The 15,298-nt window shown below is 47.3% G+C and overlaps 2 protein-coding genes across 2 annotated transcripts in view; one reads left to right on the forward strand and one right to left on the reverse strand.

Moving 5' to 3' along the window:
* Positions 1-2,700: 2,700 nt before the first annotated feature.
* LOC149857970 (nuclear cap-binding protein subunit 2) lies at positions 2,701-5,442 on the reverse strand. Its single transcript, XM_090059872.1, has 4 exons — positions 5,295-5,442; positions 5,003-5,184; positions 4,139-4,277; positions 2,701-3,461 (listed from the first exon to the last, which is right to left on the reverse strand). The coding sequence occupies exons 1-4, from the start codon at positions 5,379-5,381 to the stop codon at positions 3,363-3,365; spliced, it is 507 nt and encodes a 168-aa protein (XP_089915998.1). The 5' UTR covers positions 5,382-5,442; the 3' UTR covers positions 2,701-3,362.
* A 190-nt stretch (positions 5,443-5,632) lies between these two features.
* Positions 5,633-15,298, forward strand: part of TEX11 (testis expressed 11) — a 75,124-nt gene continuing 65,458 nt past the window's right edge. The window contains exons 1-3 of the mRNA XM_090061115.1: positions 5,633-5,804; positions 9,129-9,250; positions 11,974-12,058. Of these exons, the coding sequence (XP_089917241.1) occupies positions 5,771-5,804; positions 9,129-9,250; positions 11,974-12,058 (241 nt within the window). The 5' untranslated portion in view covers positions 5,633-5,770. The remainder of the gene's footprint in view (positions 5,805-9,128; positions 9,251-11,973; positions 12,059-15,298) is intronic.

The raw sequence follows: 15,298 nt of genomic DNA on the forward strand, positions 1-15,298 counted from the left end.
CCTCGGTTCCTACTTCTGTGCCACCTCCTCTTGGGCAGAGGCCGCTGGGCAGGGGGGAGCCGTGTGCAGGGAGCAGCATGGCAGGAAGCTCGTCCGGTGGGGTGGGAGATGGGTTCTGGTGCAGCCTTGTTCAGGACACGGCCCCTGGGGAGAGGCAGGCGCAGGCCCCCAGGTCCACTCAAGCCCCTATTCAGTCCCTGGCCCCAGGCAGGAGGCAGGGGCAGGTGCCGGTTGGATCACATCTCCAAGGGGCCTGTGAGATGCTCGCTTCTGCCCAGGGAGGTTGCTCTGCTCACTGCCTTCCCTCTGAGATGATGGCAGAGGCATTCAGAGGCGGGAGAAAGGGAACCAGCACTGGGAGCTTGTGCCTCAGGTGTGACCTGGCCTGGGCAGTTCTCTTGCCATGGGCCCTGCTTCCTGCTGGGCTCCCCCTTTGATACTTCTGCCCAGGTCTCCCTGGCCTACATGGACAGTGTCCGGACAGCACATGCTCACTGGACCATGGAGCTGGGGCAGCTGCTGAGGCGCTGGGCATGAGTGAGGTGCTCGCTGGAGCCCAGGGGCTGGCCTTGTGGCCCTGCGGTAAGGGACAGGCTCTAGGACTAGCCCTAATGGAGCCATGCTAGCCCTACCCATGCCAATATGTGGCAGGGAAGAGGCTCCACTTTGCTGCCCATATTGTGCCCGTTAGGCTGCTGCGCTGTTGTGCTTTGTCCCTCCTTGGCAAGTGCCTCGGGGAGCAGGGCCTGTAGGTGCCAGGGATCCAGCCCAGGAGACGCTGGCCAGAGGGCAGCAGCAAACAGCAGGCTGTACCTCCTCTCCTCTTGGCCATGGGAACATGACCTTGGGGCCCAGCCATCTCTGCAGCCTGCGGCGCTCAGCCAGCTTTGCCATGTGAGCACTTTGCTGGCTGAGGCAATGCCAGGACTCTGCTCCCCTGGGGTCTGGATGGAGACTTTGCCCCTGGCTGAAGGTAGCAGGCACCAAGCATCTTCGAACAGTGCCTGGCCCTCAGCCTTGGAGAAGGGACCCCGTGTTGCTCCGTGCACCCCGTCCGGCCTGCATGCCCGCTGCTGAGCTGCACTGACTGTGTCCGGGGCCCGGTGCCTGCACCGCCCAGCCTTGGCAGGCCCTGCCCTGCGGGGACAAAGGGCTTCCTATGCTCCAGTGCATTATGTGGGGCGAGCAGTGTCTGAATGGCAGCCCTGGAGACGGGCGTCTCTGGGCACAGAATGTCCCCTGGCTGCGCCAGGCTCTGAGACGGCGCTGCCTGCACGGGCTGGGGAGGGGGAGGCAGAGCTGGGCCGCAGCCCTGCTCCCTGCTGGCGCCCCAACACCGACTGGGCCCACAGGCTCCAGCTACCAGCTCGCTGCCTGAGAAGGTCCCTAAGGCTAATGCATAGCAGAGCAAGCCACTTGGGCCCGGGTCACGCAGGAGGCGAGCGTTGGTCTGCTGGCAGGGACCTGTTCTCCCAGAGAAGCCAGGGGGCTGTCAGCCCCACTGCCCAGTCTGGACACGGCTCAGCCCCCCCAGCCCCATCCTACTGCGTGTGGAGTGTTTTCTCGGGGGCGCCTGGTTGCAGCTGCGGTTGATGTGCCCGCTGCGGGGCTCTCCTTCTGGAGGGCTGGCACCCGGAACCATCTCCCAGGTTCCGCTGGCAGCGTGGAAAAAAATGACTGATCTGCGTCCAGTGCCAGAAGTGCAGAAGGGTTTATTGTCCGCAGACAGGGCCCATACGGTCCGATGAATGGTGAGACCAGCTTCATGAAGCTTGTCCTCGATGGGTAGAGACACGTTACTTTGTTCCCGCTCCCCTCAATCTCCCAAGCCCTGCTTACATGGGCACAACCCTGTTTCCCGCCGTTTGCATCTCATTGTGGAGATATTCATCTCCCCTTGGGTTTTCCCCTGCACTTTGGTTTAGTTGGTCTCATGAGTGAGTTCTTACTTTTTACATTTGTCCTCCAGTTTTTAGCTGCTGTTTTCGTGCTCCCTTCAGTGTCTTTTCTCTCGTTAGTGTTTATTTTGTTCCTTCCTCATTGGATCCTCCAGTGGTTGTGAGGCCTCTTTCTCCCATCCTGCTTTTCTCTAGCTTAGCATGACTACAGGCTAACACAACTAGAAGTACCAGCACCAGCTACCAGGCAGACAACGCAGTTGGGCCCTGCTCTGGAAGCTCATCCGAGAGATGCAGGTCTTTGCCCCGGCACTGAGCTGGCCCACACCTCTGCTTGGAGAAGAAATCTCCCACAGCACAGTGGGACAAGGTGGGAAGAGCAACATGTGTCACATAGCTCTGTCCCAGCTGATTCACTCCTTCTCTCACACTCCCTCAGCCCAGTCTATTTTTTGCTTTCACCCAGGTGCACCTTCCCAAGCACTTCCTCTGCAGTCTGCTCTGACCAGGCTGGACAGACTGACCCCCTTCCCCACAACACAACCCCACGCTTGTTCTTACTGTGCATTCCTGCCTTCCCTGCCCTGCAGCCAGCATTTGGGCCCAGACAGCCTGGTGCTGGAGGGCAGCATCCTCCACAGTCTGCATCTGTGCTCCCTGCCTGTTGCATCTGACCAGGGCACGAAGCAGGAAGAACTGGATGGAGGCAGCAGACAAATGCAGGTATCCATCCCTTACCATGCAGGATGTGTGTCCCCCACCCCCCATCACAGGTACAACAGCACCAGAGCACAGACTGCAGTGACAGGACTAAACGTTTATTTAAAAAACCCAAAAGACACTTAAACAAAAACCACACAGTAACTGGGAGACTGTGCCCCACCTAGGCAGTGCCAAGGGCATGGCAAGGACAGGGACTCTGCAGGTCTGACTGAGCCCAGGGCTAGAAGTGCAGGCACCACTTGCATTGGCCAGTACAGTCTGATTGTGCTTCTCTAACCCAAGCCAGCAACAGTGCTTTAAAACAGCAGGAGACAATGTAAACGGTAGACTTGAAACTCCTGCCCGTGCACGGGCAGGTGAGACAGCTTTGATGGCTGATGAGTTCTCAAAGCTTGAACTTTAGGGAAACAACAGTGGCTGGAAGAACAGCTTGGAGGCAGCCAGCTGTGTCAGAGAGAGCATGAGGAGTGAGTTGCTGCCAGGGTCTGGGTGCCATGCTGCACTTATCCTTAAAGAGAATCCTGCAGAGCTGGCCACACTATTCCCTTGCTGCCCTGCATCAGCGGGGAACAGCCTCTCTATCCCAAAGGGAAAGGGAATGAGCAAATGTAGACAGCCAGTCTAAGGACGATCACTTCGTCCTGGAACCTGGACCTTGCTCCCCACCCCAGTCCACAGGGAAAGGACAGGGTTATCTATGGAGGAATAGTGCCCTTCTCTGTGCTAGGACAGATGAAGCACTTAGTAGATCATAGTCTGCTGATTCGCCTTTTGCATCTGGATGATTTTGCCAAAGCCACCTCTTCCCACGTCGTAGTCTGTCCGGTACTCATCTCGCACCTGGGGGCAGAGCAAGAGGAGGCATTAACATCCTGTACCTATTTACATGTCACAACAGTTTTAGGAGCCAGCTTCCTCTCCACTTCACTCCAGCAGTTGGTGGGCTGAAAGGCAGAGTGCAAGTGCATGTCTTTCAACCAGCTTGATAACAACCCATCACAGCAGGGACAGGACAAATGTGGGGCTGTTTTGAATGTCAAAGCAATACAAAACAGCCCAAACACTGTTCAGTTTGGCTTTGCAGTCTGGCTTTATTGGTTGTCAAGGTTGAACCCTCTGAAATTTGGGAATGAATGTCATCTTCCCAGTGGCACATTTCCTCGGACAAGACTGCCCTTGCAACCGCACAACAAAAACACAGGGCTGGCAAGACCATCAGGGGGGTCCATACCTAGGGCAAGCCCCCTGCTTGAGGTAGGTTCATCTGTATCTTATTGAGAGCAGAGCAACATTCACTTTGTGCCATCAGGAGCCAGGAACCCAGCTCTTCAGCAGCAGCAACTGTCAATCACTTTCTCCAGTCCAGCATCAGGTACTAAACCAGTTTGACTGGCTTTAATCCAGTTATTGGGTCTACACTGCATTACTCTTGCTTTGTGTTGGCTCAGTCATTGTGAGCAGCACCCAACTGAGCCCCGGGGAGCCATGTACTAGACTGAAGTTGGTCTGTTGCTTACCTGTCCTCCCGTTTTTCCTCTCCCATACTGCCGGCCCTCCTTAAACCCTGCGTCCCAGTCTGTCCGGATAATGCGGTCATCCAGACGTGTGCCATTAATAAATCTCATTGCATGTTCAGCTTCCACTCTTGTGTAATACCTGGAATAACTTATAAGGAAAATACAAGATGCTGTTCTGCTGGGTAGGGAGGTAGAGAGTAATTTTATTCAACATGGAGGAACCCTGACTTTCAACTCAAGACCCAAACATGACCGGTTCTAGTTCCCTCCCAGTGCAGCAAGAGGCTGCACTTTTGTGTCTCAGCTCTGGTGCAGTGAAAGAAACAGCAAGCGGTCCCCTGATTCAGGCAAAGGCCATATCAGCAGGTCAAACCTGCCCTCAGGGTGCTAGATGTACTCGTTTCTGGGACAGTGTGTGCTGAATTTGTACACAGGACTTCAAGCTGCATCAGACCCGCTCTGAGCCGTTTGTATGAGGCTCCTAGTTTACCTCCCCGTGTGCCACGGGAGCCGCATGCGGCTGCTGAAGACGCTATTGCATGGCTTGGTGATTACACGCACTGCGATGCGTGCCATGCACGGGCACTACTATGACAGCTGCCTGCCAGGCCTGGGAGCAACACCACGGGTCCCTCCACTGGCCCAGTCAGTCACAGACCACACCGGCAAGGAACCCACATGGATATCGCAGCAGTCCCATCTAGCCCCAATGTACACAGAAAGGGCCAAGACACCAAAGAGGGGAAACAAGGGCCCGCCGAGAAGCCCCTAGAAGAGGGCACCGCGCAGCGGCACTGCGTGACTGTGGAGACAGCGCCTCAGCACTGTGCCCTCGAAGCCCCCCACGTGGTGACTGCAGGATACTCCACGAAGCAGAAGCCGCATGGCGTCTTCTTGATCTTGTCCAGACCCATGACGATGCGCTTGACATCACCGCACTTGGAGAAGAGCTCCTGGATCTGCTCCTCCGTGGTGTAGAAGGACAGGTTCCCCACGTACAGTGTCGACGACGCCTTCAGCGATTTCTCCTGCAGGTACCGGCTCCCCTGAGGGCACAGCGGGCGTCAGCGCGGGCCGGCTACCCCCCATCCCCCACCCATACTCTAACCCCTCGCCCACAGCCCCCAATCCAGGCCCCACGTCCCCCCGGGCGCACCCGGAAGTGCTGGTCGCGGTATTGGCTGATGTCACAGTAGGAATCACTGCTAAGGCCACCCAGCGAAGTGCTCAGCAGCCCCGACATGGCGCCGCCGCACGCGCCGACTCCCCCCGCCCTTCTAGCCCCGGCGCGGTGCCGCCGGAACCACCCCTCCCCCGCTCGCCCGCACGCCGACCCCATTGGGCTCAGCGTCCGCCACTCCCTGGGGAGAGGCGGGGCGGCGCCCCCATTGGAGGAAGGTCCTGCCCGCCAACCAATCGCCGCACAGGGCTCTGCTCCGCCACGCCGGAAGTGGGCGTGCGAGGCCGCGGCGGGCGTTGGGAGCTGTAGTTTTGCGCCAGGCGGGAAAGTCAGGCTACCGTCCCGGCATGCCCTGCGCGCCCAGCTGCTGAGGTGCGAGGTTTGGTGTGGCAGGCGCAAGCCCAGGAGCTGCCTCTTGCGTGGGGCAGGCCCGAGCAGCCTGGTGCTGCGGCATGGCGGGTGCCCCGTGCCTCCTTGCCCTGCAAGGTAGTGCCTCCCTGCCCTTCCCTGGTGAGGGTTTGTGGCCTGGTATGGTGGGGTGAGGGGCCCTGCTCGCTGAGGGCAGTGGGATGGGCTGGTCTGCTGCAGGCTCTTCCCACCCCACTTCTCCACCTTGCCCCTCTTCGCCAGCCAGCGCAGCGCTGCTCTGCCCTGTGCTGTGCCCGCGGCCTTGCCCGCCCCGCCTCCTGCCTCCGAGAAAAGCAAGAGCTCCCCTGAGAAACACTCCTGCACCTCCTGCGTTGTCTCTGCTCCAGTGACGCTCCTGTGCCACCGCAGCTTTGTGCTCCAGGATTGCCTCGAATTCGATATGTGACACTGGTCAGGCTGCAGTTGGAGTACCGCGTCCAGTTCTGGGCGCCGCACTTCAGGAGGAATGTGGACAACATGAAGAGGGTCCAGAGGAGGCCGCTCGCATGATCAGGGGGCAGCAGGGCAGGCCCTACGAGGAGAGGCGACGGGTCCTGAGCCTGTTCAGCCTCCATAAGAGAAGGCTGAGGGGGATCTTGTGGCCTGTTACAAACTAGTCAGGGGGGACCAGCAGGCACTGGGGGAGTCCCTGTTCCCCCGAGCACCGCCAGGAGTGACCAGGAATAACGGTCACAAGCTGGCAGAGGGCAGATTCAGACTAGACATTAGGAGGCGCTACTTGACTGTCAGGGCGGCTAGGATCTGGAACTAACTTCCAAGAGAAGTGGTGCTGGCTCCTACCCTGGGGGTCTTTAAGAGGAGGCTAGATGTACACCTTGCTGGGGTCATTTGACCCCAGTACTCTTTCCTGCCATGGCAGGGGGTTGGACTTGATGATCTGCTCAGGTCCCTTCTGACCTTACAAACTATGATACAAGCGTCCAGGAGAGTTGCCCGGGAAATGAACAATCAGGTGCTTGTTATAATCAGTATTAAAAGTTGCATCTGGTTTAGACAGGAGGCCTGTGGGGTTTTTCAGTGTCACAGTAACGTGCATCTATCTCCCTGAAGTCGCTGTACTGGGCGTGGTGGCCTTCCTGAGAGTAGGCCGGATCTGATAGAGTCAGCAGCCTCCTCAACAAACATGGCGCACATCCGTGTTGTGCAATGGCTACAGTCTGGGAAGTTTGGCTGTTCAGTGGTGCCGAGCTGCTTTGCCTTGGAGCTGGGCCACCAGGAAGAGAATGAGTCGTCAGGGGCAGATGAGCCATGAAGTGGGATGTCTCCGACTACCAGGGCCCCGGGTGAAATATTTCTGGCCCTAAACCAAAAGCTTAGCGACCAACGCATAACATTGGACGTGAAGGCCGTGTCTAGCCCTGTACCCAGTAGAGCTGAGCACAGGGCTGCAGAGGAAATAGCAACTTGTATTTGTTTTGGTTTTGTAGGCTAAAATAGGTACAGGCATACCTCGTTTTATTGCGCTTCGCTTTATTGCGCTTCGCAGATATTGCGTTTTTTATAAATTGAAGGTTTGTGGCAACCCTGCGTCGAGCAAGTCGATCGGTGCCATTTTTCCAACAGCATTTGCTCGCTTCGTGTCTCTGTGTCACATTTTGGTAATTCTTGCAATATTTCAAACTTTTTCATTATTATTATATTTGTTATGGTGATCTGTGATCTTTGATGTTACTGTTGTAATTGTTTTGGGGCGCCACGAACCGCGCCCATATAAGACGGCGAACTTAATCGATAAATGTTGTGTGTGTTCTGACTGCTCCACCGACCGGCCGTTCCCCCGTCTCTCTCCCTCTCCTCGGGCCTCCTTATTCCCTGAGACACAACAATATTGAAATTAGGCCAATTAATAACCCTACAATGGCCTCTAAGTGTTCAAGTGACCCTCCACCAGCAAAAAGATTACGACTCGCTGAAGGCTCAGATGATGGTTAGCATTTTTTAGCAATAAAGTATTTTTTAATTAAGGTATGTACATTGTTTTTTTTAGATATAATGCTATTGCACACTTAATAGACTACAGTATAGTGTAAACATAACTTTTATATGCACTGGGAAACCAAAAAATTTGTGTGACTCGCTTTATTGCGGTGGTCTGGAACTGAACCTGCAATATCTCCGCGGTATGCCTGTACTTGATAACTTGTTCCAGATCAAGGAAAAAGGCACGTTATGTTACGTAACTTGCAATTAAAAGTAATGCTTGATTAGTTCTGGCGTGCTAGAATTACAGGAAAGGAAATGTAGTCCACAGATTCATTTTTGTTAGGACAATATGTAATACGTTAACCTGTGAAACTCACAGAATGGCTGCAGAGCCGTGTATGTTCCTGAGTTCATCAGTTAAGAGACTTGGACAAAACTTGTTTTGTCTTTTTAAGGTATTGTTTTTGATGTTTTTGGAACTTAAAACTATTCTCTCTTGCCAGAGATTACAGGGAGCTTTCCACTGACTTGAGTAAAACAAACATCCTTAGTGAATAGGGCAGAGGTGTGGGAGGGATTCATTTTGGTCCTGAACCTGAGTCAGGGTTTTTGTTAGCAAGGTGCTGGGCTCTTATGTCTGTACTGTGTAGTGCTGCTACTGGCTGCCCAACTGAGGGTAGATATTTAAGCTAGCATGTGAAAAACTATGGAATTTGAGACAAGGGAGGGCAAAAAGGTTTTATTTGGTCCCCTAAACTGCTCTGAGGAGGAGTTTCCAGCTGCCGTTGTAAGGGCTGTACCCACTAAACTCACTAAAGCAACCTCATTCCGTCCACATGCTGTGAGTGGTTAAGAGAGCACCTCATCAAGTCCGACTTTTTCCTTTTAAGCTGAGGGCAGGAATTTAAAGATTTAGCAGTTTTCTCTGTTTTTATAAAGTTGCATGGGGGCTTTAGGATTCTAGAATCTGTGGTGGCAGGTTGTTCTTTTATCCTCAAAGGAAGCACTGGCATTGACTTACCAGTATCAAAGTTCCTGTATACAGGTTTTGTACATTATACTTTCAGAGGGCCCAAGAATAAAAGTTGTTTAAGAGGGAACAAAAGATTTGGGGGAAGCAGACATTTTATTCGCAGATAAGATGTGCCACATTTTGCACTCTTGTGCTTATGTTTAGTTCCTTTGACAAATGTAGATTTCACTGCTGCAGTTTAGCAGAATATAGCCTTATGCCTTAGCTAAAATAAATTTTATTTAGGATAGAGTTGTTTCTCAGGAGTTACTTTGTTCAACTTCTCTTGGGCTCCTTCATTTTGTGCTTTTTTATTAGACAGGAAAATATGGAGAAAATGTAAACCGATGGGTTTTGCTTGTACAGACTTGTTCAGAGATGATGTGCTACTCGTAACATTTGTAAGGTGCTCACTCAGTTTCTGCCTCATGTGCCTTATTTTTCAGAGCTTGTTCAAGAGCTGTTGAAGAGAGATGCCCCATCCAACGTTCCTGAGATCATTGACAAACTATTCTCTGAAATAGAAAACGTGGATAAGGAGGCAGAGGATGAGATTCAGAAGGCTGAGGTAGAAGGCCAGGGACTGTTGGATCCCAAAGCTGGATATTTAAAAACAGTCTATTCTTACAGCCAAGGTGGGGGCGAGCAGTACTTACTGCAGTTTGAATGCTCATTGGCTGGTGCAGATAATGAGTCATCATAGTACTGAGAATCAGTGAGAACACTTACATTTTTGCATGTTTTACTTATGTTTTGTATAACTATAGAGCTTACATTATAACATTTCTATTTTTCCATTAGCACATTTGAAGAAAGTAGAGGTGTTTCTAAAAAAAATAATGTAAATGTTAAAATAGTAAACATTAGCAACTGGCAAGTGGGGGATTCCACCTGTCCTTCAAAATTACACGTATTTTTTTTTTAAATTCTGAGGCAAAATGTCATTATTTAAATTTCCACATTACTGACACATGAATGAAATGCTGTGACTCTTTACTTTTGAATCTAACACTGCAAAAAGACTAAAAAAAGCACAATATTAAAGTAAATGTAGAAAAGACTAATGAAAATGTTAAAATTGTAAATACAAACACTCCAAAATCGCAATATAAAAACACTGAAGTTTTCTTAGTAAAAATCTTTTCCGTGCTTCACATTGATTAGTGATTACTAGTCATAAGTTTAAATCTCCACCTAAATGATAAACTGTAGATGCATTGTAAATGAGTTAATACTTTTGGAGTCTTGGCTTTTTGATTACTTATAGTTCACACCTAATCGAAATAAAGGAGATAATTGTGTAAAAGCTTATACATTTAGGTCTTGGCTTTTCCCCTCCTCCAAAATCCCACTTAAGGATGATTTACAAATAAAGATTCAAACTTCTTCCATTTTTAAATATCCCTGTCAAAATCTTGCTGGGAATGTTAGCACACAAAGATTTTGTGAACTTCTTCATTGGAAGTTCTCAAGAAATTGGATAAGCATCAGATATACATGATTCAGGAGTAGCATTCATGGGTCAACCTCTTACATGTAGAGGTTGACCCTTGCAAACTCCTCCAGCCCTATTTTGCAATGATGTACATAAGGGAGGTGAAGGCATCTTGGTTGTTTCCAGCTGCAGCTCTGCTCCTTCTTATAACATGCTATCTTTTGGATGCCTGTTACCTAAGCAAGCTGCTAGTGAAACTTTTGCTTCAGAAATATTTTATATAAATATGTTTTTCCTGTTAGGTTCATAGATTTCTATAATCCAAAGCCAGAAGGAACCGTTATTATCCCCCATGTAACCTGACCTCTTACATAACATGTGCCATACAATTTTACCCAGCTATTGTATCGAGACTGTAACTCCTGGTTGTGCTAAACCATGTTTTTAGGAAAATGCCCACTCTCGAGTTCAAGACTCAAAATGATGGAAATCCGTCACATTTCCTGCTATGCTGTTCCAAGGGTTTTTTTCCCCCTTTGGAATTTGCACCATGCTTCAAGTCTGAATTTGTCTAGGTTCAGTTTTTAGCTGTTGTCTCTTGTCTTAGCTTTGCCTGCTAGATCAGGGGTTGGAAATGTTTTCCAGTGGACTGGAATGACTCCGCTTAAGTGTGTGAGCTTTAGGACCAGACTGCCTCTGCCACTTCTTCCTGCCAGCCAACTGTGGCACAGCACAGGGAGAGCCCCTACTGCCAAATGAGACCTGGCCCGCAGGCTACAAGCTACTGTTCCCTGTGCTAGGTTAAAAGAATCCTGTACTGTTGGAAACCTTCCATGGAGGAACTTGCATACCCCAGTGAAGTTGGCTTTTAATCTTCTTTTGTATAAACTACTGGTAAATAAATTAACATCCTTGAGCTTTGAATTATAAGGCAGGTCTTTAGACCCGAAGTCATTTTTGGAGCTTTCTTAAACCCTTTGCAATTTTTTTAACATCCTTATTAGGCTTTGAAAGATCCCAGTAAGTTAGTTGTTTGTCAGTAGCAGTGAATGTGCTATTGCACACATCTTACCCGCTTGTGAGATTTCAGCCTAGACAGATGGGTCAGGTCAAGTCGTAGATTGAGAGGGTCAGGAAAGGACTTGTCAGAAATGCATGTAAAGACAATTGAGTGAAGTGACAGATGAAAAGAAATCTTTTCAAGAAGATGCTTTAATGAAACAAAACAAGGACTTTGAATGTTTCTCATGTCTAGCATTTCACATACAGAATTTCATATTCTGTACAATTTTAAATTGTGACTGAAAGCACTGATGAAAAGAAGGCATATGTAGTGATAGGGTATGCTGCCATCTATCATATGTCTGATTAGATCATTTTAGTTTCTAGTCATAACACTCTTCTGATTTATTTAGGCATAAATATTTACCTAATTTATTTTATTATAGAAAAGCCCACAAAAGCTCAGATGTGAACTAGTATCTTAACATGCTATGAAATACTTTTGAAACTAGAATGTGTAACTCATGCTAGCTGAAAATCTGAAATTATCATAATTATACAGTATCATCCTTGTTTTTAGCACAATAGAGTTCATGTTGTCCATATCTTATGCCTGTTTTATTCAAATCACTATTGTAGATTCATTTCTGGAGCCAGTTAGTTCATGTAATAGTTTCTCAAGAGTCTCTTAGCTTTTGCCTCTGCTTTAAAATAAATAAACATACATACTTACACAGATTCTTTGAGATGTCATACAGGAAAGATGGCTGTGTTTCTAACAGTAAATTCAAGTAAGCCTTAAAAGCAGACCAAAAGTGAATTCTATTCTGAGTGAATTTTCCTTCCTCTCCTAGGTTGAAGAATGTTCAGTAAACCTGTGGAACTGGGCTGTGACCAAGCGAATGGGATCAGTTATCAATGATGAGCAAAGAGCTAAATGTATGTATGTATGTCTTAGACTTCAGTTCTTTTATAGTCCAGAGTGAAATGAAAAAGCTTTCTGATGGTACTTGTCCTTAACTTTTTATGTAATAAACATGCATGTATCTTTTCTGACAAGAATAGGCAAGGCACCATGCAGCTATTTTAGGTAATCAGTTCAAGAAGGATAATTTCACTTCAAGAATGTTTCACTGGTGATACAGAGTTCATATTCCAGCTCTTATATTAGCCTTCTTCCTTGCTGCTGGTAAAAAGGAAAGAAGCTGTTATCAGCTATGACCAGAGGAAAGAAGCTGTGATCTGCACTGTCCCATGCTCTGTTAAGCAGTGGCTTTGTTTCTGGAAATAATTCATACCAGGATAAACATCTAGACTGTGGAGGTATATTGATACAAACTAGTATAGTAAAAATTGTTTAAGCAAACCCTAAGGATATTTTGCTCTTACTTGATGTGAGCTAATGGCCCTGTCCTATAATAGCACCAGTACTGGCAGGCAGGAGAAGTAGGCTTTAAACTCTCTTGGTACCCCCATCCTCTCCTGCTTTCTATGCTGGTATTTGGGACCACAGGTTGCTGGAGAAACTAGATGGCGATTTCTTAAGGCCATTGGCAATAATATTTGCGAACGTGAAGATGACGTGAGGTCTTAAGATAGCTAGCGAAAGGCTATCATATTGACTGTCTTTAAAAGGGGAGACCAGAAGGCTCTGTAGTTAGCCTTATTTCAATTAGTATAGGAAATTATAAAATATTTAATTTGTAAATGTTTGGAGAATGAAGGGGTGCTAGCAAATCAAAGCAAACATGGTTTTTTTTAAGAACAAATCCTGCCAAATCAAAATGTTTCATTTCTTTAGCAGGGGAAAGAGGTTTAGTGGATAAGCCTTTTGAGACAGTCCCACGTGCCATTTTGATAAGCTGGAGAAATGTACGCTAGACAGAATTCATGTTAAGTGGGTTTATAACTGGTTGAATAACTGCAAGCAAATGTTGAATTAATCCCATGTTAGACTGGTAGGAGGTCTCAGGTGGGCTTTCATAGGGACCTTTTTTGAGTATTGTTATTTTAACGTTTTGTTTAGCAACTTGGATTAATGAGTAGAGAGAATACAGATCAAATTTTCAGATGTCATAAAACTGGAAGGGGTTGTGGACACTTTGGAAGATAGGATTAAAATTCAAATCGATGAGTTATAGACGACAAAATGAAATGCATCAAAGGCAGATGTCAGATGCTACACCTAGGAAGAAAAAACAAACACCCACGTCCAGAATGGGGATAACTGGCTTGCCAGTAGCTGTATCAGGAAAGAGCTGGGGATGGTCTTGGATCACAAATTCAACAAGAATCAGCAATATGATACTGTTGCAAAAAAAAAAAAATAATGCCATTTTGGGTTGCATTAACAGAGGAATTGTGTGCCAGACACAAGAAGTGCTGTTTTACTCAGCATTGGTTAGGCTTCAGCTAGAGAACTGTGTTCAGATTTACGAAAAAATGTAGAGAAACCAAAGAAGATTCAGAGTGGAATGATGAGGATAATAAAGGGATTGGAAGCAAGCCCTATGATGAATGAGGGAACTAGGTGTATGGTTAATTTGGGGAAAAGGAGATCGAGCAAAGGTCATGATAGCAGTTTTCAAATATATGAAAGCATGCCATAAAGAAGATGGAGAAAAATGGTTCAAGGCAGTAATTTTTTTAAAACTGCAGCAAAACGTTTAAATTAAACATCAAGGGAAAATAAAACCCTGACTGTACAGCAGTAGAAAGATGGAACAAACTGCCCAGGGAAGTGGTAATATCTCCTTCCTTGGGGTTTTTTAGGAAGAAGCTGGATCTGTGGTAATATCTCTTTCCTTGGGGTTTTTTAGGAAGAAGCTGGATCTGTCTAGGATATTTTAGGAATGGTGAATCCTGAATTTGCACATTAGATAACCCTTGAGGTCCCTTCCAGCTCTGTGATTCTATCTGTTCCACTGTTTCTGCCCTAGGAGCTTTACTTTTAGACTATGAGTTGTAAACATACTACAGGGAGGGATGGTCCAAGGCAAAGGGGAGGGAAGGAGCTTTGCATAAAATTTGTGACTGGTGCAAGATATATTTTCCTCAGATCTTGTATCATAGTTAAGGGAGACCTTCAAAATATTAAAAAAAAAAATTGAGTTGTCATTTTTTTCATTACTTCTTTCTCATATAGAAAGATGTAAAAATAAACAGAGCATCTTTTCACTTCAGAAATATAAAGGATGCTAATCTTGTCTGCTTTTGTTTAGCTGGAGGGGATTTTGGAATTTTCAGGATGAGTTAATTTAAGCACTTGCATTGTCACTAAAATCCCAAGTGGTCATTAATCATTTTTTTTATAAGAAAGTATTAAGAAAAATACATTTTAAGTGCAGCTTTAAACAGCCTGGCTAAAATTCACATACTGTCTTTGCTGGTGAAGTTTTCTATCTTGTATCTCTTACAATATTATAATATCATAAATTTTCCAGGTACTACAAAAGTCTCACATGATAGATAAGACCTGAAACTATTATATAAATATAAGAAAAATAAATAAAGAACTTTCAGGCTTTTTTTTACGTCATAAAGAAACAAAAAGTGTACCAATCCTATTTTTGTAGGTCTCCTTTAATCAGGGTCAGCCCTTGAATGGGGAGACCTACCCAGAGAATTAGTGGTGCAGGAATCTATGTAATTTGGTAAGTAACACATTTGTCTGGTCAGTACTGAACCAATGCTCCAGTATTGCACTAGTATATGCTGTTCTAGATTTGGCCACCTTCTAACTGAGGCAGAACAGGTCCTACATACTCATAGTTACTAAGCTCTAATCAGCAGATGTTGTGTTTTCATGTGTTTGATACATTGCAAAACATGCTGCTACTTTTAGCAATAATAATAATAACAGATACAATTGTGGTGTAATTCAGTGTCCACTGTTATGGATAGTTTCCTGTTCTAGGTATGGTCTGCACTGTCTTCTGATGGTACTTTTGGCATAACTAAGGTTGGGGCTGCTTTACAGCACAAGCCTCGTGGCCATCAGAATGTTCTGCATCCAATGCAGAATGAGGTTGAAGTGTTCTCCAGAAGACTTCAACTTCAATGAAGTCTTCTCCAGAGTTTATACCCATGTAGGGGCTGGGGTCTTCTGGTCTTGCATACATGGAGTCTAATTCTACCCTCATGGAAGTGAAGGGTGAAATGTGTGTTGACTGTAGTTGG

The sequence above is a fragment of the Crocodylus siamensis genome, chromosome 8 (genome assembly GCF_052110815.1).
Source record: "Crocodylus siamensis isolate JL-2025a chromosome 8, ASM5211081v1, whole genome shotgun sequence".
In the NCBI taxonomy this organism is placed as follows: Eukaryota; Metazoa; Chordata; order Crocodylia; family Crocodylidae; genus Crocodylus; species Crocodylus siamensis.